We start from the raw sequence: 21,963 nt of genomic DNA, 5'->3' as shown, positions 1-21,963 counted from the left end.
TTTGGAAAACTTTCTAGTATTTTAGGAGATGAAGCTATGTGCTTTAGAAATACTGTAGTTAGTAGTTTCATTACTTTAAAGGGCTTTTTTCTCTAGTTTATTGATGTCATTATGACCAAATGAGATTTGAACCATCCTGACAAAGACATTCCAGGCTGAGAGATGCTTTTTTTTTTTTTTTTTTGCGGTACACGGGCCTCTCACTGTTGTGGCCTCTCCCGTTGCGGAGCACAGGCTCCGGACGCGCAGGCTCAGCAGCCATGGCTCACGGGCCCAGCCACTCTGCGGCATGTGGGATCTTCCCGGACAGGGGCACTGCACCAGGGAAGCCCTGAGGGATGCTTTTACTGCAGAAAACAAAAGGGAGATGGGGACAAGTCTTCTGAGTTTTCATTAACAAAACCTATACAACTCTGGGGTCATTAGAACAATTGAAAAAGTGGTGTGGATCATGACTTAGCAGGAAGAGAATAATATATATTGCTGGGCTGCAGACTGGGATCGTCCGTTTAATCACAGTCCAACAAAGCAGATCCAGCTCATGCTTTTGCTTCCTCCCAGAAAGGCTTCATTTACCACCTCGGGTATATATTCAGTGAATCTTTTCAGCATCTCACACATGGGGCTTTCCACAGGTCAAGATTGTGGCAACTAATCTGAACATGGCCGAGGAGGCCCTGGAGGCTTATCAGCGTGAGAAGCAGCAGCGGTTGAATGAGCTGCTGGTTGTGATTCCTCTCAAGCTCCACCAGGTGACGGGTCTGAGAGGTTGCCCCACCCTGTCTGAGCAGGAAAGCCATATGACACTCAGGCTTTTCCAGAGAAAAATTCATGGGCCACTAGGGGGCAGAAGTGCAGTGCAGTCCTTGTGAGAAATCTACCTGTAGAATGACACCCCAACTTTTCTTACCCCTTCTGAGATTGTTATAAAAGCATAATATGAAAACATGTATGTTTCCCTGTGGTCCATTATCACTTTGAAAGTTGAATCATTTCAAGTCTGAAGAAATGAGAAGCCTAGGACTTAAGGGAATGGCTTGGAGTTTGAAATGTTGGCTCTTGGGCACATGTCGCTTTTCACACCATCTTTAAGTAGACATGAACTAATGATGCAAGAAGTAGCTTCACTTAATCTCTACTTGTTAATGAGGGAGGTTAAGGTAAAAGGAAAATATTCTTTCTCTTTTTTCCCTCTCTTTGTTCATCTCTATATCCCGCTCAAACTACAACTTACATTAAAATGCAGAGATCATATCAGCAAAGTACCATGTTTTGTCACGTAAATAGAGAAAGCTGTATGTTAGAAAAAAAGCCTAAGATCAGCCTTACATACATCTTGTTTAGCCTGAACCAAACAGGATTAGCGATCTGTAGCAATTTGCCTAATATGCCAACCCTGAAATGTCCGTTCCATCCTTATGCAGTAGATATCAAGCATGGTCTTTTTGGAAAGAAGTGCTGTCCCAGAGGGACATAATGTGACTTCTATTTGAAAGTGGCTTCCTGCTTTTACCTTACTCAGTGGTGACAAGGGACAGAGAAAGAAGTGTTTCCCTTATGCTTTCCATGACCTTCAATTTAGCTTGGTCTTTGTCTATTTTGATTTGTTTTGTTTTGCTTTCGTAGATAGAGTATGTGGTATTCGGAGAAATACCTAGTGATCTTTCTGGAACTTTGGTCTTTTCGAACCACTCCTTGGGACGACTGCAAGAACGAATTGTCCAGCTCCACGAGGAAAATTCCCAGCAGCAAAAACTTAACAAAGATTGCCGGGAACGGCGTAAACAGCTCATCCGAGAAAAGAGAGAGATGGCCAAAACTATACAGAGTGAGTATTAAGCCCGTGGCTTATTTAGTAATATTTATTGATTAGAGAGGGAACTGTCAAGTGACAATCTCCAACTTTGAAAAGAGTAGGTCATCACAGATCGGAACCACTGAGAGGAAATAACACCTTCCCGTCTTCCCACTTACTCTCTCTCCTGATTCTATCAAAAGGTCATTCTCCTATTTTAAAAGGATAAATATTTTGTCATAGAAATAGTTTCTCGCAATTTTTAAAGGTTTTATGTATAATAAATTATAGAATAATACAGCAATAGCCCCTGTACCCACTAGCAAGCTTAAGAAATAAGCATTGAAGATACAACTGAAGGCCCTTCTCCTTATAATACTGTTCTGCTCTCTCCTTCCCCAGAATCAACCACCAGGCACGTCTGTATACATATGGATGTATCCACACACAGTATACAAAGTGCCTTTGTATGTTTTTAACTGTAATATAATATTATTCCTATCATTTTGCAGTTCACTTTATTAAACCAGTTTTTGAGAGTAATCCGTATTGCTACAGATAATTACTCATTTTAACTGGTACTACAATATTCCATTGTAGGACTATAAGAGTTTTTCTTCAGTCTCCTGTGGATGGATATTTAGGGTACTTGTAATTTTTCATGATTACAGGCAGTGTTACAGTGAACCTTCTTGTACATGTCTCCCTGTGCATGTGTGGAAGGAGGCGAGTCCCCAGGACTGGGGGCTCTGGGTGAGAGGGGGGTGTGTGCATTTTCCGCTGTCCTGGGTATTGTCAAGTTGCCCTCCAAAGTGGCTGTACCCTTTTCTCGCCCTTGGCAGTGTGAGAATTTCCTGGGCTCCATAGTCTAATCAACACTTAATACTGCTAGACTTTCATATTTCTGCCAACCTCGTAGATGTTAAAATTGTATTTCACTGTTTCCTGAAGTCCTTGAGGTTGAATGTCTTCACATAGCTTATTTGCTGTTTATTTGTGTTTCCTTTTCTTGCCTGTCATACACTTTGCCCATTTTTTTACTTGTTTTTTTTTATTTTATTGATTGTAGGGAGTTTTTTTCCTATATTTTATGTCTTTCTTTGTCCATTACATTCACTTTGAATCTTTTCTAATATGTGTCTCGCCTTTTTACTTTATTTAGTGTATCTTTTTGGGATACAGACATTTAAAAATCTCAATGTAATTAATTTTATCAATCTATTTATAGTTTGTTCACTGTGTGTGTGTGTGTGTGTGTCTTAAGAAATCCTTTCCTATTTTGAGGTCACAAAGATATTTTTCTATCGTTTCTTCTATTAGTGTTCCTCACATTTACATTCTTAATTCAGATGGAATTGAGGTGTACAGTATAAGATGTATGGAGTAAAGACAATTCTCTTAAAATACCTTTTGAATATTTGATATATGGAACATATGTGTAAGTGATGAAGTATTCCAACTTTAATAATAATATTACCAATACTATAATAGCATCTACCTTAATGCCACAGACCTGTACACTTTAAAGATTAAAATGGTACATTTTGTTATGTGTATTTTACCACAATTGAATAATATTTTTTAAAAGAAAATTTGAAAAAGAAAAATAATGGGAAGAATATAGCAGTCAGTCAATCCAAGTGGCTTGGATTTGTAGAGGTCAGTTTCTAATGAGTGATGATGGTTCTACCCTCATGGGTGGCTGGATTATACAATTTTAAAATACATGTTAGGACTCTATGTTTGAATAACACTTATTTGAGACATAGAGTTTTCTCAGGTATAAACCTTGAGGCCCCAATGTTTCTCACGTACTTCACATTCCTTTGGCTTCTGTAGCCTGTGAATGTTGTTTATATTTGGAAATACTATTTGTCAAACCAAGGAACAAACTAGTATGAAAATGAGGAAAGAAGCTTATTTCCATCTGAGTAACCTCGCAGTTTGGAAAAATGTGTGAAGAAGATGAAATGAAGTATTCACATTTCTGGAATGTTAGTTGAAATTAAGTTCTTTAAGTTCTTTGAGTTCTTCTCCTACCCCCGGTCCATTTTCTGAAAGCAAGTTGTGAGTCTGGTTAAAGACTGATCTCCTAATTCAGAAGGTGAAGCTAGGAGTGGTTCCTTTACTGTATCTCAAAGAACAAATGCTTACCAGTGATGAGAAACACCACAGTCACTCACTGTTGCCTGCCTCCATCCCTAGACCCAATGGGGAAGAAGAGGAGAGTCTAGAACATGGGGTGGGGAGGTAAGTTCTCTCCTTTTCAAGGAGAGCACAGCTTGCAGCCATGGGGACAGAGGATGGGGAGTGTTCCAGAAGCCTTTATGTGCCCAGGGAACACTAGCTGGCCTGAGTCAGGAGAAGGGTGTTGTTAGGCTGGCTCCACAGTGGCGAGGACCAGAGTCCATGTCCTAGTACATGAGGCTGCCTTGGGAGAGGGGACCCTGTTATATGGGGCTAGCTGGGGGAAGTCAAGGTTCTTACTGAGGGAGGCCAAGCAGGCAGCCACAGGCTAGCCACACATGTGCCAATAATCCAGTCATTTCATTTGCATCACTGATTATCATGGCCACCGCATGACACAAGTCCATGGGGCGCCACTCACGTAGAATAGAAATGAATAACCCTCCCTGGATTGTGCAAAATGGCAGCCATGCTGGTTATACCATTATCATTCAGCCATAACGATTATACCTGAAGACAAATTCCCGTACTGTAACAGAATTGCATCATCTTGTTACACCTTAGGGCCTTCAGACTTCACTTAGGGGACTCTGGTGACTGAGAAAATCTTGTTACAAGATTATACTTTCTTGGGGAGCTCAGACTCCACAAATGGAATTTTCTCCAGGTTTTCCAGTGTTCACATGTTGAGGAAACACAGTAAACAAAAGTAAAACATATTGCATGTTAGATGGAGAGGATTGTTAAGAAGAAAAAATTAGAAAGGGACTGGGAAAGAGTGCTGAGGTCCATAGGAAGCCAGGGAAGAGCTCCCTGGAAAGGTGATATACTTACTAAGATGTGGTTCTCCCTGGTTAGCGGACAAATTACATTTGGTTACACCTTCAGAAATGGGTGTTTTGGAAATGAGTCTTTCACCAGTCTCACAACTTGTTTTCAGAAAATGGGCTGTGTGGAGTGAGTCATGTGGCTATTCGGGAAGAGAATTCCAGACAATTCCATACGAGAATATCCAAGTGAGCCCGGAATGTTTGAGAAGGTTGAGAAAAAGGTGTCTGGAGTGAATGAGGAGAGAGGTGTGGGAAAGGAGGTGGGAGAGATAATAGGGGCAGGGCAGGACAGGTAGGACCTTGTGAACCACTGCAAGGATTTTAATATTTTTACTTGGAATAAGATGGAAACTTCTGTTCAGTGACTGTTCTATTCTCAACACCAGAGGTTATAGAGATCAGTAATAAAAAATTAAAAACTGAAGGCTTCATAATCCCATTTGGGCCCATGAATAATCTGAGGAGGGGCAGATCAGAAGGTGTAGCCAGTTGGGAAAGATGAGTCCCTTTGACACAGGAATTTGAAGTAGATGAAAAGACAAGAGAGCAATGTGCATTCTAAGTGAGGAAAGTTGTAGGTGAAAAGTCACAGAGGAAAACCCAACTGGTAACGTAAAATCTCTTATCATCTTCTTGCAAAAGCTGTTCCTCAGAATGGTAGTGGTATTGGTATTATTCATTTAATAACAGTGGGATCTGGTGAACAACCTGACACTGACTGTCTTCTTTTAGAAATGGAAGAAACAGTCAATCAACTAATGGTCAGCAAGTTTGGCCGTGTGGTCAACCTAGAAGCCCTTCAGACACTTTCTGTGAATACAACACTTGAAGAACTAAAGATCAAGAAACTTCGAAAGGAGCTATCAAACGCAAAGGAAATGAAGATGTGGGAGGTTAGGATGAGAGGGCAGGTGATCCACTGGGTGGAGGCAAGGACTCCTGGTGAGCTTTCAGTGGTTCCTGCAAAGCATCTGTACACCTGGAGGCACGTGTGTGAGCCCCACTTGGTTCCTCCATGATCTTAAGCCTGTCTCGGCTTTCTTACCATTCACTTAGTTGAGCCACTGGTCTATCTTGGGATGAAAGCACTAGCATTGGGTCTGGGATCCAGGATTCATGTAAATATGATGGCAAAATGGCATGAAAGATTACAGAGAGATTCTACTCTGAGGTCTGCATTAAGGTATAAACGTTCTAATAGTGTTAGACATGAACTGCTATACCCTGAGGACCTAATTGTATTATTCTAAATAGCTTTTGATGCTATTTCCATTCTGGAAATTAGAAAAACATCTCTGAGTAATACATTTTATAACAAAGTATCTACTATTTAGCTGGTAGGGTCTTAGAAGGTATTAAATGCCTACACTGTTCCCGGAGCCATGAGATGAGGCAGTACCCCAGTGACAGCCTGATTCAGAGACAGGAACTTTTACAGAGATTTTATAAGCCCACAAATAATTATGGCTTCTCCAGTTTTCTGTCTTCACAGTAGATAGGGAAGGAGGAGAGGTTCCCAGCGCTAATCTTTTTTTTTTTTTAATATTTATTTATTTTCCTTATTTGTTTTTTGGCTGCCTCAGGTCTTAGTTGCAGCACACGGGGTCTTTGTTGAGGCATGCGGGATTTTTCTGTGATGGCGCAAGGTCTGCTCGGGTTTCTCTCTAGTTGTGGCGTGAGGGTTTTCTCTCTCTCTAGTTGTGGCGCGCCGGGCTCCAGGGCACGTGGGCTCTGTAGTTTGCTGCGCGTGGGCTCTAGTCGATGTGCGCAAACTCAGTTGTTGTGGTGCGTGGGCTTAGTTGCCCCATGGCATGTGGGATTGAACCTGTGTCCCCTGCACGGGAAGGCGGATTCTTTACCACTGGACCACCAGGGAAGTCCCTCCTAGTGCTATCTTGTCTCATCGAAGATTTGCCACTGTACCGTGAAGAAACAAATTACTTCAGTGTTCGTGTCAGTGGGATGGTCCCTATCAGGGTAGTGCTGGAGATAATATGTGCTATCTAAAATAATTTGTTGGAGTAGTAGGAGAACAAAGGAAAGCCACTGGCACATGTATGGCCATTCAAGCGGGTCACCTTGAGGATCCTGGGCCAAGACTGGGGAAGAAGCAATACAGGAACATTTCCTGCTTAAAGGATCATTCTCCCTTTTAATGAATGAATACCATCACTCAGTATGCACCCTAATGTCATTGCTCAACAATGGAGTGATGTCTATCTTATTTTTACCTACTTTCATCCTGCTTACATTCTTCTTTAATCAAACCAGACCCAGTGCACTTGCTTCTGATACTATTGGCTTATTGTATTTTTCTATGTGCACATCACTCCATTTGCCTGGTGGTTTTGATCAAATCATTCATTTTTCTCTGCTTCCTCATTCACTTAATCCATTTTGCATCTTTCTGCCCCGGTAGGAAAAGATTGCTCAAATGCGACGGGAATTGATGATGAAGACAAAAGAACACACCAAAAAACTTCATCAGATGAATGATTTATGTACTGAAAAGAAGAAACTTGATTCTCAGTTGAATATTCTACAGAACCAACAGGTATGTTCCTTTTCTTCAGACCTTTTGTCAGAATTGGGGATGTTCTATAAAGGGAATATCAAGTGCTGGCTTTTAAACAAACCTTGATCTTGGACGTTTCTGGCCCACTTGGGTCCCTGAGGACAGAGTTGATACCGTCTATATTAAAATGAGCCTGAGGGACTAGCTTTACTGTATGCCTACTGGGTACCATGAATTCATACAAGTACTAATTAAGGGATTTGCCTTGGCCCTTGCAGATGTAGGGTTACTTAGGTATAAATAATGACATCAACATGCTCCCTGAATTTGGTGTCAAACATCCATTTCCAATACAGGTTTACTTCCTTTGACCTACAGGGGGCCTCCTGAATTATGGGAGGCCACATGTTACTTATTAAAACACTTGTTACTTTTTAGGGCTTTCAACTTGCTTTTATATAATATTTATTGAGGCTAACCTAGTAGTACTTAATACAGCATGTGGTGGATAATACTTATTTATAAAGTTTCACCCTATTTAAGCCTTGCCTTCTAGGGACATAACACATGTACGGCATATTCTGAACTATGTGCTATAATCTTTTAATAGTACCTGCAAAAATGCTGTTTTCTTTTTTTTTTTTTTCGCTTGGTTTTCTTTACGTGCCCAGGAAATGTTCTAAGCCAGGGGTTCTCAAAGTGCGGTTCCCCCAGATCTACAGAATCAGAGGCTGTGGGGGAGGGGTCCAGCAATCTAGAACAAGCCTTCCAGCTGATTCAGCTGCATGCTAGAGCTGAAGAATCACTGGTCTAAGCAAAAGTCCAAAAGAAAGAATGAATAAGAGGCTCTGGGAGGTTTACAACTAAAATAGAGAGGAAGCCTAGAATCTGAATATCAAAGGCCCTTTATCCACTAAAGAATTATTGAATGAAGGGTCACAGCAGTATTCAAGAGCGGTGATGCCTAGACAGACTCTTCACAGAGTCGTCAGGGAGTAAACATCTGTTGACTTGATGTGCTTTGAACGTCCAGATACCTTGGAGAGGAAAGAGTTTGGAGGCAGATCAGTTGACTGGGAAAGGGAATTGATTGTGTAGGTCTCTTTACATAGTATATCTTTATATATATAGCTTTACATGTATGGTCTCTTTCCATTGGCTGTCTCATTGAATCTTCAAAATACCACTTTCCAAAGCTCAGAGTGGTGAAGTAACGTGCTCATGCTCTCAGAGCTAATACGTGGGGAAGTTTCTTTTTTTTAACATCTTTATTGGAGTATAATTGCTTTACAATGGTGTGTTAGTTTCTGTGTATAACAAAGTGAATCAGCTATACGTATACATATATCCCCATATCCCCTCCCTCTTGCATCTCCCTCCCACCCCTCTAGGTGGTCACAAAGCACCGAGCTGATCTCCCTGTGCTATGCGGCTGCTTCCCACTAGCTATCTATTTTACATCTGGTAGTGTATATATGTCCATGCCACTCTCTCACTTCGTCCCAGCTTACCCTTCCCCCTCCCCGTGTCCTCAAGTCCATTTTCTACATCTGCGTCTTTATTCCTGTCCTGCCCCTAGGTTCTTCAGAACCAATTTTTTTTTTTAGATTCTATATATATGTGTTAGCATATGGTATTTGTTTTTCTCTTTCTGACTGACTTCACTTTGTATGACAGACTCTAGGTCCATCCACCTCACTACAAGTAACTCAGTTTCGTTCCTTTTTATGGCTGAGTAATATTCCATTGTATAAATGTGCCACATCATCTTTATCCATTCATCTGCTGATGGACACTTAGGTTGCTTCCACGTCCCTGCTATTGTAAATAGAGCTGCAGTGAACGGCAAGTTTGTTTTTAAACTGTCTGACTCCATAGCTATTACTCTTACAACAATCTAGGCATGGATTGGGATGAAGATGGCAAGGACAAAAAACCAACAGTCAAAGACATTTCAAAGTAAGAAGAGCCAAAATTTGTTTGGATATGGAGAGAAGGAGGGAAAAGCTAAGGTGACTTCAGAGTGACTGACTGGGCATGAGGGGCCGTGCATTTAGCTACAAGTAACCAAAAGCCCCACTTTTGAAGAGTAGCTTAAACAAATAGGGGTGCTTTTCCTCACTTAACAAGAAGTCTGCAGGAGATGACTGAGGGGTTTTAGTTTAGTGGGGCTGTGATGTCAGGGCCAGTATCTCTGTGACTCTCTCCGTGGCTGAAGTTTCCTTCAGAGTCACAGACAGCTGCCCCAGCTCTGTGGTTGCTGCCCAAATGCCAGACTCTTGTGTCCCTTTCATTAAGAAAGCAAATGTTTTCTGCTACATCTACTTAGCCACTGCCAGCTGGAAAAGAAAGTGGCTAAGGTTAGTGTTTAGTTTTCACAGCCCCTGAAGTGAAGGTGGGCAAGGGAGAAGAGGCAAGAAGGTACTGGGGGCTTCCCTGGTGGCGCAGTGGTTGAGAGTCCGCCCGCCGATGCAGGGGACACGGGTTCGTGCCCCGGTCCGGGAAGATCCCACATGCCGCGGAGCGGCTGGGCCCGTGAGCCATGGCCGCAGAGCCTGCGTGTCTGGAGCCTGTGCTCCGCAACGGGAGAGGCCACAACAGTGAGAGGCCTGCGTACCGCAAAAAAAAAAAAAAAAAAAAAAAGAAGGTACTGGGTAATGACAACCCCTACTTATGAGGAAGGGCTGCCATAGTAAGTGGGGTAACAGACAAATCATGGGCTTTTGGCTTCAGGTAACCTGGTTCTCATCCTGCTTCCAGTCCTTAATATTATAGTGACTTGGGCCAGTTCATAAACCTGTCAGTTTCTGTATCTTTAAAATTGGAATAACACCACCTGGTTCTGAGTTATGAGGATCACATGAGGTTGCAGACATAAAGCACCTGGCACGGAGAAGATAACTAGGTGTTATGTCCCTTCCTTTAATGCACGTTCAGATTTATTGAGCGTCTACTTATGTAACAAGTTCTAGGGCGGATGCTGGGTAGAGTGGTGAGATCCAGGCATATTGGGCTCTATTTCTAAGGCACAGGATCTAGCAAGAAAGATATCAAACAAGCACTTAGGTCAAACCATAGGAAACTGCTACTTTTTAGGCTAAAAAATGGTCACATGTCACAAATTTCAAAGGTTCAGTCTAATAACTACAATGATGAGTGATGGATGATTTGACAGAACGTAGAACAGGAACCCTAACCCAGCCCATGGGGTGAAGAAATCCTCCCTAAAACTGATGTCTGAAACATGAGCAGGAATTGGCTGGGCAGGGGAAGAAATCAGATGAGGGAATAAAGATTTCTTTCTTGGAAAACAAGATATGGGCTGTCTAGGAAAAGGAGGTACCTGGCCTTTTAGAATTCCAGCGATGAGCCCTGTAGGGTATGAGTGACTGATAGCTAGCTTCATGAGTTACCCTCTAAAGGGGATTTGCATTTTAAGAGTTGCCTTATTAGCTCAAAGGGACACCTTTCCAATGGTAGGATTTCAGTGGAGGACTTGAAGGCATCTTAAAATCAGGAGCGGTGGCTCTTTAAGTCAGGCACACCTAAAAGACAAATTAAGACAGGGGTGTTTCCATAGTCCAAATGGTGCTTAAAGCAGGGAGGTGTTTTCTCTCAACAGGGCAATGCCTTCCAGGGCCCCCGGAAAGCAGATATTGTGGCAAGAGAGAAGGTCACTGAATTGATCCAAGTCCAGGCCGAAAGGATTATGGCCTTAAAGGAAGAGGTTGCTCTTTTGCGTAAGAAAGGTGGCCTTGTTCTCCCCCCCATTCACTCTCCACAAGAGAATGAATGAAGCCCGTGGGCCTTAAGTTTGCTTTTTTCTCAAATCCAGCCAAGATTTCTGACACTTAATTCAACAGATGTTCTGTTTCCTTGTCGCCTGCAACAATCCTACTGTTTTAAAGTGAACTTATCTGAAAGTCTAAAACCACATCCAGTCATGTAGTTTTAATAATTTCCCCCCAACAACTGCTTATCTTAAAACTGACTACAGCACCCAACAGCTACTTATTATTGAACTGAACCAATGCAGATGTGTTTGCAACCAACTGGGTCAAATATGAAGTCTTAGGAGGCTGTTACCTTAAATCGCCAGAAACCATCGGTAATATATCCTGTTTCAGGAAATTTGTTTTTTGGTTATCTGAATCCTTAGCCATTAGCAAGAAAATCGATCATTCAACAAACCATGAGAAAACTTCCTTTTCTTGGTCGTTGGATCCTTGGAAAATAAACTTTGATGTTATCAGGTATTCTCTGAGAGGACACAAGAGAACAAAAACTATTTTGCCAACAATATCTGAGAAAAATGCAATTTAGAATTTTGACATTGTTAACTTCATAAAGCAGTTATTTGAGGGGTCGGGATTCAGGAAATGCAGACAGAAAGAGCAGAGCAGTTTGCTTTAGACTGGCATAAAGCAAAAAAATAAACAGCTTCCTGAATCACCCATAGTTTTAGCAACCTCCTCAGCTCTGGGTGGAGCACAGAAGTGTGTTTTGCAAAATGGTTGAGAAGGAGGCTCTTTGAAGGTGTCTGCAACTCTACCAGTATTCTAAGCACTTCCTATAGTTTCTCATGTCCTGTGCCATTTTCTTTCTGTTTCTACTTGAGTCATTTGCTGGTTTTGATATAGATCAGGAAGTAATGAAATAGATCCCATCACTGAGAGATCAACTCTAATAATCACTTTTGATTGTATATAACATTTAAACTAATTTGGGAGTATTCTTTTGGTTTGGGGGTAAGAATGATTTCACTGATATTTGGATTCCTGTTAGTACTAGAACATAACACTTTAAATTCCGTGCTCTATGGGTCCATTTTAATGAGCTACTCCCTTGAGGCCATCCCAGAATATGAATTGGTTACCGAAAAGGAAAGGGAAAGGCGGCAATGTTGCACCAATGTAGAAAGTGACCTCAGCAAGGTCAAGTTTTCGTAACCTGTCTAGCCTGCTGATCTGTCCCCCAAAATTATAGACAGGACTTGGGGTTTTTTGTATGTTGGAATATATATATATATATTACAGGGGGCCACTTGGCCTATTGTGTCTCTAAGATCCTTTCATACTCCTATTTGAGAGGTCCAAATAGCTCACTGTTTGTGCCCATCACCACAGAGCTCTGATGTAGCAGCTTTTCTGCTGGAGAGCACCCTTTACCACATTCTCTGCTGTACACCCTAAACTATGTGTGTACACCCTTAACTATGTGTGCCCTTCAAGCGTTTCAAAAACATGTGCTAGTCACAGTTCTGAGTGATTTACCTACTTAGTTATTCCTGCATAAAAAATCACCCCCAAACATAGCTTCAAACAACATTATCTCACCCAGTTTCTGAGGGTCAGGAAGCTGGGAGCTACTTAGCTGGGTGTTTCCAGCTCAGGTCTCTTACGAAGTTGTAGTCAAGCTGTGAGCTGGGGCCGCGTCCATCTGAAGCTTGGCTGCAGCAGGAAGGGCTACCACCAAACTTACGTAACTGGCTGGCTACGACCTTGAGCGGCCGCCTGGATACAGTGGGTGGTCCCGGAGGAGACACTATCCCCTTGTTGTGGTGAGAGCTAGGGTAAAAATTACATTATTTTCCTGGGCCTCACTGTCAGACAAATGAGAGATCTGGATAAGCTCTGAGGCTTCTTCCCATTCTGAATCCTGAGATTCTAATTGCAGCAAGAATGAATTTAGTCTATGGATGAGTAAAACCAGTCAGGATTATTACTTTTTCCCAAACTGAACTAGACAAAAATCAATCACTAAAGTTTACAATATTAGGCATTCATACAGCATGTTTGGGATTTGACAATACAGTTAATTCATTTGTATTTTGAATTAGATAAGAAAGATAGCTTTCGTTTCATTTCATTGATCCCAGGCTTAGTCTTGAACCTATAGCAACTGAGTCTTCGGGAGGTTTAATAGCAAGCAGGAGAGCACCAGGGTGCAGCCCCGGCTGGGGGTGGATGGAAAGCTGTCCTAGTCTCCTGATCTAACTGTGCTCTGCCTCCTGCTGTGCCCTTAGAGAACGCAGCCTCACCTTTGAAAGAGGCCAAAAATCTGCCTGAGTTACTCGAGGATCAACTGTTAATGTCCCTTGGTTATTCTGAACCCTCGTCCATAGTATCATCAAATCTCAACATTGAAAGAAAAACTGTAGAGTCCAGCCCCTCTGTCAGAACTTCACAGGAAAAGGAGTTTCTCATTCCTGCCGACTCAGCCTGTCCTGTGTGGCTGTCCTGAGCCATGAGCTGAACTCCACACCACCACCAGCTCCTGCCCAACTAGGTCTTACTCTTCCTTTTGATTAATTTATATAGCCACTGCTGACTGAATCAGATTTTTAAAAGGCACTATAATAATTAACCTGAATCTAAAGAAATGCAAGATGTGATGAAACTGAATATCTAAGCTGTTTCCTTTTCTAGGCTAAAATTTAAAGGCCTGATGCCTAACCTTTTCCTCCTCTCCTGCAATTGGCTAAAGTAAATATGCACATTTATCTCATTTAACCTGCCTTAGAAGTGCTTTTTCATTCCCAGGCTTTTTTTTTTTTTTTGAGCGCTAAAAGCACTGTTGTCACATAAAACTGCTTTCTGCACAGCACTGGAACCATACCACTTCCAAGAAGTTCACCAAAACTCACCTTGACAACCACTGGGATCATCAAGCATTAAGAAAACAGGGGAGTTTTTTTGTTTTCAAAAGCCAATGGGCTAGAAGTTGAGTTATAGCCCAGACCTGAGAGGTGAGATCTGTCCCCCTCCTGGAAGTGACCTCTAGGCCCTTGATGCCAGATTGTGTCTGAAGTCACAATATCTTTTCTCTTCTCTTCCCTGCTCTACGTCTCCTTTCCTATCATTTCCGTATTCCTACAGTCCTTCATTTCATTTCTTGAAATATTTTTAAAAGACTGCTTTTCTGAAAACCATGTTCCAATTTAGCTGCTGGACAGAGAAAGGATGCAGGAATCTCCTCTGGCCAGCAGAGGGCGCACTTGCCCTAGACCATCAGTCACCTCCTGGGGCTTTCTTAGGACCTTATTGTGACTGGAGTGTGAAGCTAGGGTCTGCCATTGATGACCCGGAAGAGGATTAAGTGTTTCAAGTGGCATTTCATCTGTAACTCAACTCTACTGAAATCTAAAAGGTACCTTTCCCTCCTGAAAACAGTTAAAGTGTGGTAGGGCTCTCGGCAAAAGGCTTCAGCCTCCGTCTACTTCCACTTGCCCGGACAAAGGTTGAGCCTGTGGTTGGACGGCAGTGAGTAAATGTTGATTTTAAACAACTAGTGAGTCAACTCCCCTGGCCACGTTGCTGTTTCTTTGGAAAGAAGGGAAGTGAATTTTACGAGGCACCATATGTTCACCTGTAGCACAGCACTTCACTAAATGGCATTTTGGAGAAAATACTTAGTCTTCAACACACACCTGTACAGAAAAGATGAGCCTCATTCCTTCCGATCTGACCATAGCTTTACCTCAAGTCCAGTCAGAGAACGGTGAATCTGCTTCTCCTCGCCCACTGTACACTGTGTCCCTCTTGGACTAAACAGTTACCACGCATCTGCATTAATGAAAACACAACTGAGAGTCAATATTTAAAAAGACAAAATTAGAAACATTTGCTACCTTTTCCAGACTTCTCCTCGATGGATCTGAAAACATCACAAGTGGATGTTTCTTCAAATACTCAGACTGAATCCTAACATCTAAAGAGAATGCTGACTCATACATGACTTAAGCTGTAGGTTACAGGGAAGACTAAACATTTATTTAGACGTTACAGTGTTTATTTTTACAGAGATATGTTGCCACAGATTATTGATTCTGGAAGGTTTGTTAATGCTTACAGTACTATACACATCTTAGTCTAGTCTCACGGGCATCTTGGGAAAACGTTTCCTTTAGCACCAGATCCAGCCACTGTCACGGGTGGCTGCAGCCTCTGATCGCACGGCCCTGGCCCTTCTCTTGCAGTCACTGTGGACAGTGTGCCTAGGAGTCCTCCTTCCACGGGCTTCTCTGTGGGCCTTCTGCAGGGGCCCAGGCAGCGGCGGAGGGTCTAAGGGACGGGCCTGCCTCCTCAGTCTGTGCTGCTCTTTCCCGGTTGACTCCGGTTCCGTTGCGGCTTCTTTGCTTCCCACCTCAGACCTCAGTGGGGAGGATTCCCTATGTCTCTCCAGAATTATAAAAACATATACATTTATTTACAAGTGCATAAATATATAAATATGGCTATTATAGAAAAATAAATACCAATTTTCTCTCTTTTTTAAAGAAACAACAATATATAGTGTCTTTCTTTCTGGGATATCAGCTTCTGCCTAAATTGTAGGAGGTGGTATTTCAAAAGACATGTGAACCGGTGGGCTGGGGGAGAGCCGCATCCCAAGTTCCTGCCCTACGTAGGCCCCCACGGGGTGCTGGGGACACCAGTCTCCTCTCCCCGCAGGGCAGGAGTCAGGACTGGCCACCTCTTCAACCGGTACGAGGCCCAAGCAGCACCGGGACCCTGAGGGGAGAGAAAAGTGGGAAACGTTAGAATCCAGACTGACCAGGAACTAGTGCTCAGCAGTACTGGGTCACCCTCTCTCTGGGCTCTCTCTGGGAGCTGGTTACTGGCTTTAGAGGAAGGACAGAGACCTACAACCACAAAAAGGACAATTACACTCCCTCTAAGTATGGGCCACTTCTTACCCACGTCCCACCTGCACATTTCAGTGGTGAAAGCGTGGAGACCCTCATGCATCTACCCTATAACCAGGGGCAGATGACGTCACTGAGCCCAGGAACCGTGCAAGAAAGTCCTGCTCTCTCCAGGTGTGGGCTGCTAGTACACCCTTCTGCTATGCTTTCTGGCCATGAGCATCTCACAACTCATGCCCCCCGATGGAGGGAGTCCCGTGTGGATGCTACTGGGGTCTGGCTCTAGGAGGTACCTGTCTTAGAATTTCATCTCCCGGGGTCTGGGAGCTGCATGTGACCTGGATGCCACACCATGGAGGGGCTATAAGAAACAGCAGCTAATTCTCTGAACCAGCCTGTGCCCAACCAGGTATCAAAAAGATGGGCACAAAGAAGGACAATGGGCTGGGCGTGCTGTGCATCGAGTCCCTTGGAGGGAAAGTTCTCTGGAAGCACAGAGTTCTGATGATGTGAGAACTTGGCTTAATGATGGATGCAACCTCATTCCTTAATTAAGAGACAAGACCCAACAAAGCAAGGTACTTCGGAGTGATTAGAGAGTGCCTCTTAGTGTGATGAGAGGCGGCGGGAATTGGTGAGTGGCCTTGAGATGCTGAGACCAAAAGGGCTTCTTTCCCTGAAATGGAGAAGTGCCCGTTCTCTCAGCCTTTGAGGACAGAGCTTGCCATGTTGGACCCACCTGACACTCCCTGCAGATGTGGTGGGCCTTCAGTGGGGAAGGAGGTGGCCAGCTCCCCTTTGCACCCCCATCTCGGATATACAAGCTGTGGACGGTCTTTACCAAACACCGCCTTCAGGGACTGTTCTCGCCCCGCCTGCGCGTCACTCCCGGGTCGTGGACGCCTACACCTCACCTCATCCCCAGCCTGTTCAGCCGCCCGCCCTGCCCTCAGCACTGACCTGGGTGAGAAAGAGGGTCCCACGTGGCTTCCAGCCCAGGACCCTGGGGTACACGCCTCATGCCGGGCTGGCCTGTGGCTGCTGGCTGCCCCTGGAGGTGGTGGCAGTCCTGCTGAGGCTGGAGCAGCTGGCAAGCTGAGTCATCGGGCAGCGTGTATAAGAGCGAGCCCTCGTCCGGGTTAGACTTGGGAGCCCTGCATGCACAAAACCAGGCGGAGGAGTGAGGCAGGGGCAGCGTGGGCCTGGATCCCACTGCCCTGGATACTCCCGTCTGGGGCAGCAGAGCTGGGCAGGGCTCAGGCGGGGCAGGGGCTGCTCCCCTGTGGACATCAAGAGGTGCCACACCATCGCTTTCACAGGCAATTCTAGTCTCCTTCCATGTGACTCCACGCGTGTCCTGAGTACATGAGAGGACGTGGGGCCTATGGGCAGAGCCAGCTGGGTGGGGCTGCTCTGGCCTGAGAAGCGAGGGAGGAATTGCTGAGCAGAAAAGGCATCATAACTGCAAACACAACAACTAACCCCCTTAGGCTAAGAGTCCAGGGGAGGGCTTCCCTGGTGGCGCAATGGTTGAGAGTCCGCCTGCCGATGCAGGGGACGCGGGTTCGTGCCCCGGTCCGGGAAGATCCCACATGCCACGGAGCGACTGGGCCCGTGAGCCATGGCCGCTGAGCCTGTGCTCCGCAACGGGAGAGGCCACAGCAGTGAGAGGCCCGCGTACCGAGGGAAAAAAAAAAGAGTCCAGGGGAGCAGTTTGTCAGATGAGGGGATCGTGAGTGAAGCACTTGTGCTCACCTCTCAGTGATCCATGCTGGGTTTGAGGAACTAGTGAGAGAGCGAGCGCTGGGGCTCAGGGGTGGAAGGCAGGGAGGGGCCTGGGTACCTGGGAATCTGGTGACTGGGGGGGTCACGTCCACTGCCAAGAACCGTCTGCCTCAGCGTGCTGTCGGTGTCATCCTGCTGCTCAAACGAGGAACGAGAAGGTCACGTCAGAGAGTCCAGGTAACTTCCCCATTCGTTGTTCAGCAGGCCCAGCAGCCCGGGATTAGAGGCTAGAAGGGAGGGAGCCTCAGGAGGTGGCCCGGCCACGCCCTCCATGGTGACCCGTCCCTGCGTGCCCACACTCCCAGAACTACGTTACCTGCTGAAGCTCCCCTGGGTGGCGCTGCTGAGGCTTCACGCCTGGGTAGCCCATGGCAGCTGCAGGGCAGGCCGTATTCACATGTACCCCATTGGTACAGGCCCGTCCGCTGGTGCCACTGAGGTAGGGCTGCCCATTGGCTCGGTGGCCTGGGAGCCCTCCCAGTGGTACCATAGTGTATTGGCAGGAGGAGGGCAGAAGGGCACTTCGAGGAAAACCCAGGTCTGTTGTATGTTCTGGAAGAACAGAAGGATAGAGCTACGCTTAGGTCAAGGAGGCCTGGGGCAGCTTGAAAAAGTCCCACGTGAATCTCAGAAAACTCCTGAGGACTTAAGGTCAAATGAGGTAGGCGGGGAGTTGACATCGCGCCAGGGTAGAGAATATTCTTTCTCTCGGAAAATTCTTCCCGTCTCCCACTTCTTCCTAACATCTAGACTTTTTTTTTTTTTTTTTTTTTTTTTTTGGCAGTAGGGAGAGGAGACACAGGACCAGGATTTGGGAGAATGAAGTGGCAAGTTAACACAAGGAACAATATTTAAATGAAGCAAGTTGACCAGATGTGTTACCGTCTGAAGCAGAAATCAGTGGATAAATCAGATTAACCTAGGATTAGGGGGAAAGCTCGAGGGAGCCACAGACCTAGAGAGGCGGGAAGAGGCAGGGTCAACTGAAAGTATGAGTACGTGGTCAGACCTTGAGACAGTAAAAGAAAACAGAGCCAGCTAAGTACTGAGCTCCAGGGATGCAGAGAACACAGACCGACTCCCACTTCATCCTCTCCATCTGCCTGTGAGACGAAGGGAAGGCCCCATCTGTGAGTGTTCTCCGACTCTCTCCAAGCCCTCTGGGGGACCCACCAGGAACTTGAGCTCCCATGAGTGTGAAGCAGGGCGCCTGGGATCCTGCCCTGGGCAGAGGCCTCCTTAGGGACTGGGAGACCCCTCCTCCCCTCACCCCCGCCCCAGGCTCCTTCCCCTTGGTGTTGAGGACGGTCATTCACTCACTTTGCTTAGACCAGGCCCTCCACAAGCAGAAGGGGATGAAGGCAACGATGATGAGGACGATGGAGCCCAGGACGACCCCGACGATCAGGTAGGGCAGGTCGCTGGAGCGGGCCACCATGGCCCCTGTGCCCACCGGCCGCTCTATGGTTTCATGGGGTGGTAGCTGTGGCGGGGCCAGAGTTGGGGGTGGGAGTCGACCAGGCTGACCAGAAGACTTCCGGGCTGTTAATTGGGACAAAACTCACTTCAGCCTCTATTTCTTTGACATTTCCTTTCATGAAAAATAGGAAAACAATATCCTGATTCCATGGGTGTGAGAAACAGGGTCAAACTTGTAAGACAGGGCCTTCGGATGAGTGTGGTGTCCAAGCTCAGCGTGAAACTGACATCTAAGGTGAAATTGGGCGTCGCCGAAGACACTTGAGCCTTACACTTCGAAAAACAGCCTGAGATACTTGTGGACCAAGCACTAGGGGCAGACTGGGTGTTTGGGGGCAGAAGTGGTATAGGGGTTTTCTAGAAGCATAGCTGGGGAACTTCTGGAAGAAAATATAAGAAGTACCTGAAAGCAGAAAGAACTGGGAATGGAAGAACTTCCCTGTGAATTTGCTATTCCCGGGTGCAGCGAGAGATGTGAAGTCCTAGGTCTGAGCTGGGGTGCAGAGCAGGGAGACGGGGTTCGGGGCTCACTAGGACTGACAGTGCTAGAGAAATGCCAATCCAAAAGTTTACGAGGTGGCAACCTCGGCACCTGGCTTTTGCTGTTATCAGGATGTATCTGACATCGTTAACTCCTTTTCGCAGCCGTCCTCCCCCGTGACTTTCTGATACTACAGTCTTCTGGGTTTCCTGTAACCTCTCTGCCGCTGCTGCTTACATTTCTCTCTTCCTGCCCTTTTCTTCCTGTCCTTGCCTCAGACACTGAGAAGTCTTCTAGTCCCTCTCAGACTACACTCTGTCTTCTTCTTCCCTCTATTCCTGTGATTTCAGCCTACATCCCAGTGACCGCCAAATACCCTTACCCAGGGTCCTCCCTGGGCAGGAGACCTGCTTCCCTCACGGGACACTTGCATTTCAACGTCTCAGAAGAATCAGACTCAGGTACGCCTCCAAGTGGTTCACGTTGTTCCTTTCTTGTGGAAGCGAGTTCCCTGCTGGCTTTTCCCCTTTTCGATAGATGGCACGACCACCTGTGTGGTTCTTCAAGTTCAAAACCTCAAGGTTTACGCTGAACTCCTTTCACTGTCTCCCAGCCTCAACACACTATCAGTCCCTGGTCCTCCCTACACTCCCTCACAAAAGAGGCTCAAACCCACCCCTTCTCTTCACCTTTCCTTCGTGGCCCCGGTTCTCTCCCCTCAGCCCATTCCTGCATAGTCACCAGTGACCCTTCCTGACAAACAACCCTTCTCCACCTCACAGCCCACAGGGTCCCTGATGCCCGTGGCCTCTTCCCTGAGCACTGCCCTCTCTCGTCCTTCCAGTGCCACATACTCCCGCCATGTGGAGCTACGCGAAGGCTTGTCCTATGCCCCAGGCCACTGCCTCCACCCTGCTAAGGTTCAGTCCTTCCAGAAGACCAATGTGAAGGCGGTGTGAAGTCTCTGTTCTTTGCCCCGGGCACTCTGCGTGGCCCCTGGCACAGGAATGCTGGCTGTGTGTGCATCTGCCCCTTCACTGTACGTGACAGAAGAGGGCAGGAAGGGCACACGGGAGGCAGAATGTTGCCGTGACAGGAAAATGGATCGTTTTCTTGGCTCTATCCCTGTTCCTCTGGGATCTTCTCCTGATTACATTTTTTTGCAATACACCTTTCAGTATTTGCAAAATGGAAATGATATCTATCCACTTGACCGATGTGCAAAAATCAAGTTATTATATGAATATATTTAACGTGTTTTAGTGCAGGGAAAGAGTCTGGGCTTGTAGTTGGACAAACTTGGCCCAAAGTGTGCTCCACCACTAACCAGCTGTGTGACCTTGGTCAAGGTATAACACGTCCTGATGCTCAGTTTCTTTCTTTTCCCATGGGGTTGTAGTTAAATTAAGTAAACTAACCAATGTGAGTACCAAATGTTACTGTAGGAATAAAGTGTTTATAGAAAGCTCCCAACTTAAGAGTGGGTTCTAACGCACGAGTTCACGTGTGAGTTAATTCCCAAGCTCCATGAAACCGTCATGATGGCAGCCCACTCGTACTTAATACGGAGCACAGGCAAAGGAAGAGAAGGGTTAAGATGACAAAGTTTGGGGATACTTGGAAAATAAGGAGTCATTCTGGAGAAGAGATACCCAGCATGGCACACAGAGCAGTGACGTTGCCCTAGTCTGCTGGGGGGAGAGCAAGAGGAGATCAGAGAACCCAAAGAGATCACCTTTGGTTTCACAGATCATCACGTTGCTGAACTCACTCTCCCCTCCTTCGTTGAAGCACTGCATCTTAATGTCATAGGAGGTCTCCGGCTGCAGGTGGCTGATGGAGTGCCAGTATCTATCCCCTGGGAAAGACAGAGAGAGAGTCAGCGTGATGATTATGCATGTGGCTTGCTTGGCCCCCACTGGAGGCAATGTTCTAGGTGCCGACCATGTTCCTGTTGTCCCATCACCACGGAACGAAGCATGTGGGTTTATGAACTCAATGACCCCAAGTGTGTCCAGAAAGAGCCAACGATGTGGGGCAGGCCAGCCCACGTTTTCTACTTTCACCAACTCCTAGAGCCCCTTGCCAACAGAGGAAACTATCTCACACACGTGTTTCTCACCTTCCACCATATCCTTCTTGTAGTCACTATCATTGTCACTGTCCGTGGGGCGGTAATAGATATAAAAGCCATGGATTGGGGTGTTGTTGTTACTTGCTGGAATATACTACAGGGAAGAAAGA

At 45.7% G+C, this 21,963-nt stretch overlaps 2 protein-coding genes across 4 annotated transcripts in view; one reads left to right on the top strand and one right to left on the bottom strand.

Annotated features, from left to right (window-relative positions):
• CFAP44 (cilia and flagella associated protein 44) overlaps nucleotides 1-11,125 on the top strand; it is a 133,781-nt gene extending 122,656 nt beyond the window's left edge. The window contains exons 31-35 of the mRNA XM_060010633.1: nucleotides 636-752; nucleotides 1,627-1,828; nucleotides 5,545-5,705; nucleotides 7,232-7,366; nucleotides 10,950-11,125. Of these exons, the coding sequence (XP_059866616.1) occupies nucleotides 636-752; nucleotides 1,627-1,828; nucleotides 5,545-5,705; nucleotides 7,232-7,366; nucleotides 10,950-11,123 (789 nt within the window). The 3' untranslated portion in view covers nucleotides 11,124-11,125. The remainder of the gene's footprint in view (nucleotides 1-635; nucleotides 753-1,626; nucleotides 1,829-5,544; nucleotides 5,706-7,231; nucleotides 7,367-10,949) is intronic.
• A 3,111-nt stretch (nucleotides 11,126-14,236) lies between these two features.
• Nucleotides 14,237-21,963, bottom strand: part of BOC (BOC cell adhesion associated, oncogene regulated) — a 264,043-nt gene continuing 256,316 nt past the window's right edge. For 2 of the 3 annotated variants that reach the window (XM_060010636.1, XM_060010634.1), the window contains 7 exons: nucleotides 21,842-21,947; nucleotides 21,455-21,577; nucleotides 19,080-19,301; nucleotides 18,076-18,311; nucleotides 17,818-17,894; nucleotides 16,935-17,128; nucleotides 14,237-15,840 (listed from right to left, as the gene is read on the bottom strand). In XM_060010636.1, the coding sequence (XP_059866619.1) occupies nucleotides 15,653-15,840; nucleotides 16,935-17,128; nucleotides 17,818-17,894; nucleotides 18,076-18,311; nucleotides 19,080-19,301; nucleotides 21,455-21,577; nucleotides 21,842-21,947 (1,146 nt within the window). In that variant the 3' untranslated portion in view covers nucleotides 14,237-15,652. The remainder of the gene's footprint in view (nucleotides 15,841-16,934; nucleotides 17,129-17,817; nucleotides 17,895-18,075; nucleotides 18,312-19,079; nucleotides 19,302-21,454; nucleotides 21,578-21,841; nucleotides 21,948-21,963) is intronic. The other variant, XM_060010635.1, reaches the window with a different exon arrangement.

The sequence above is a fragment of the Delphinus delphis genome, chromosome 4 (assembly GCF_949987515.2).
Source record: "Delphinus delphis chromosome 4, mDelDel1.2, whole genome shotgun sequence".
Taxonomy (NCBI): domain Eukaryota; kingdom Metazoa; phylum Chordata; class Mammalia; order Artiodactyla; family Delphinidae; genus Delphinus; species Delphinus delphis.
This window is presented reverse-complemented; position numbering and strand designations above follow the sequence as displayed.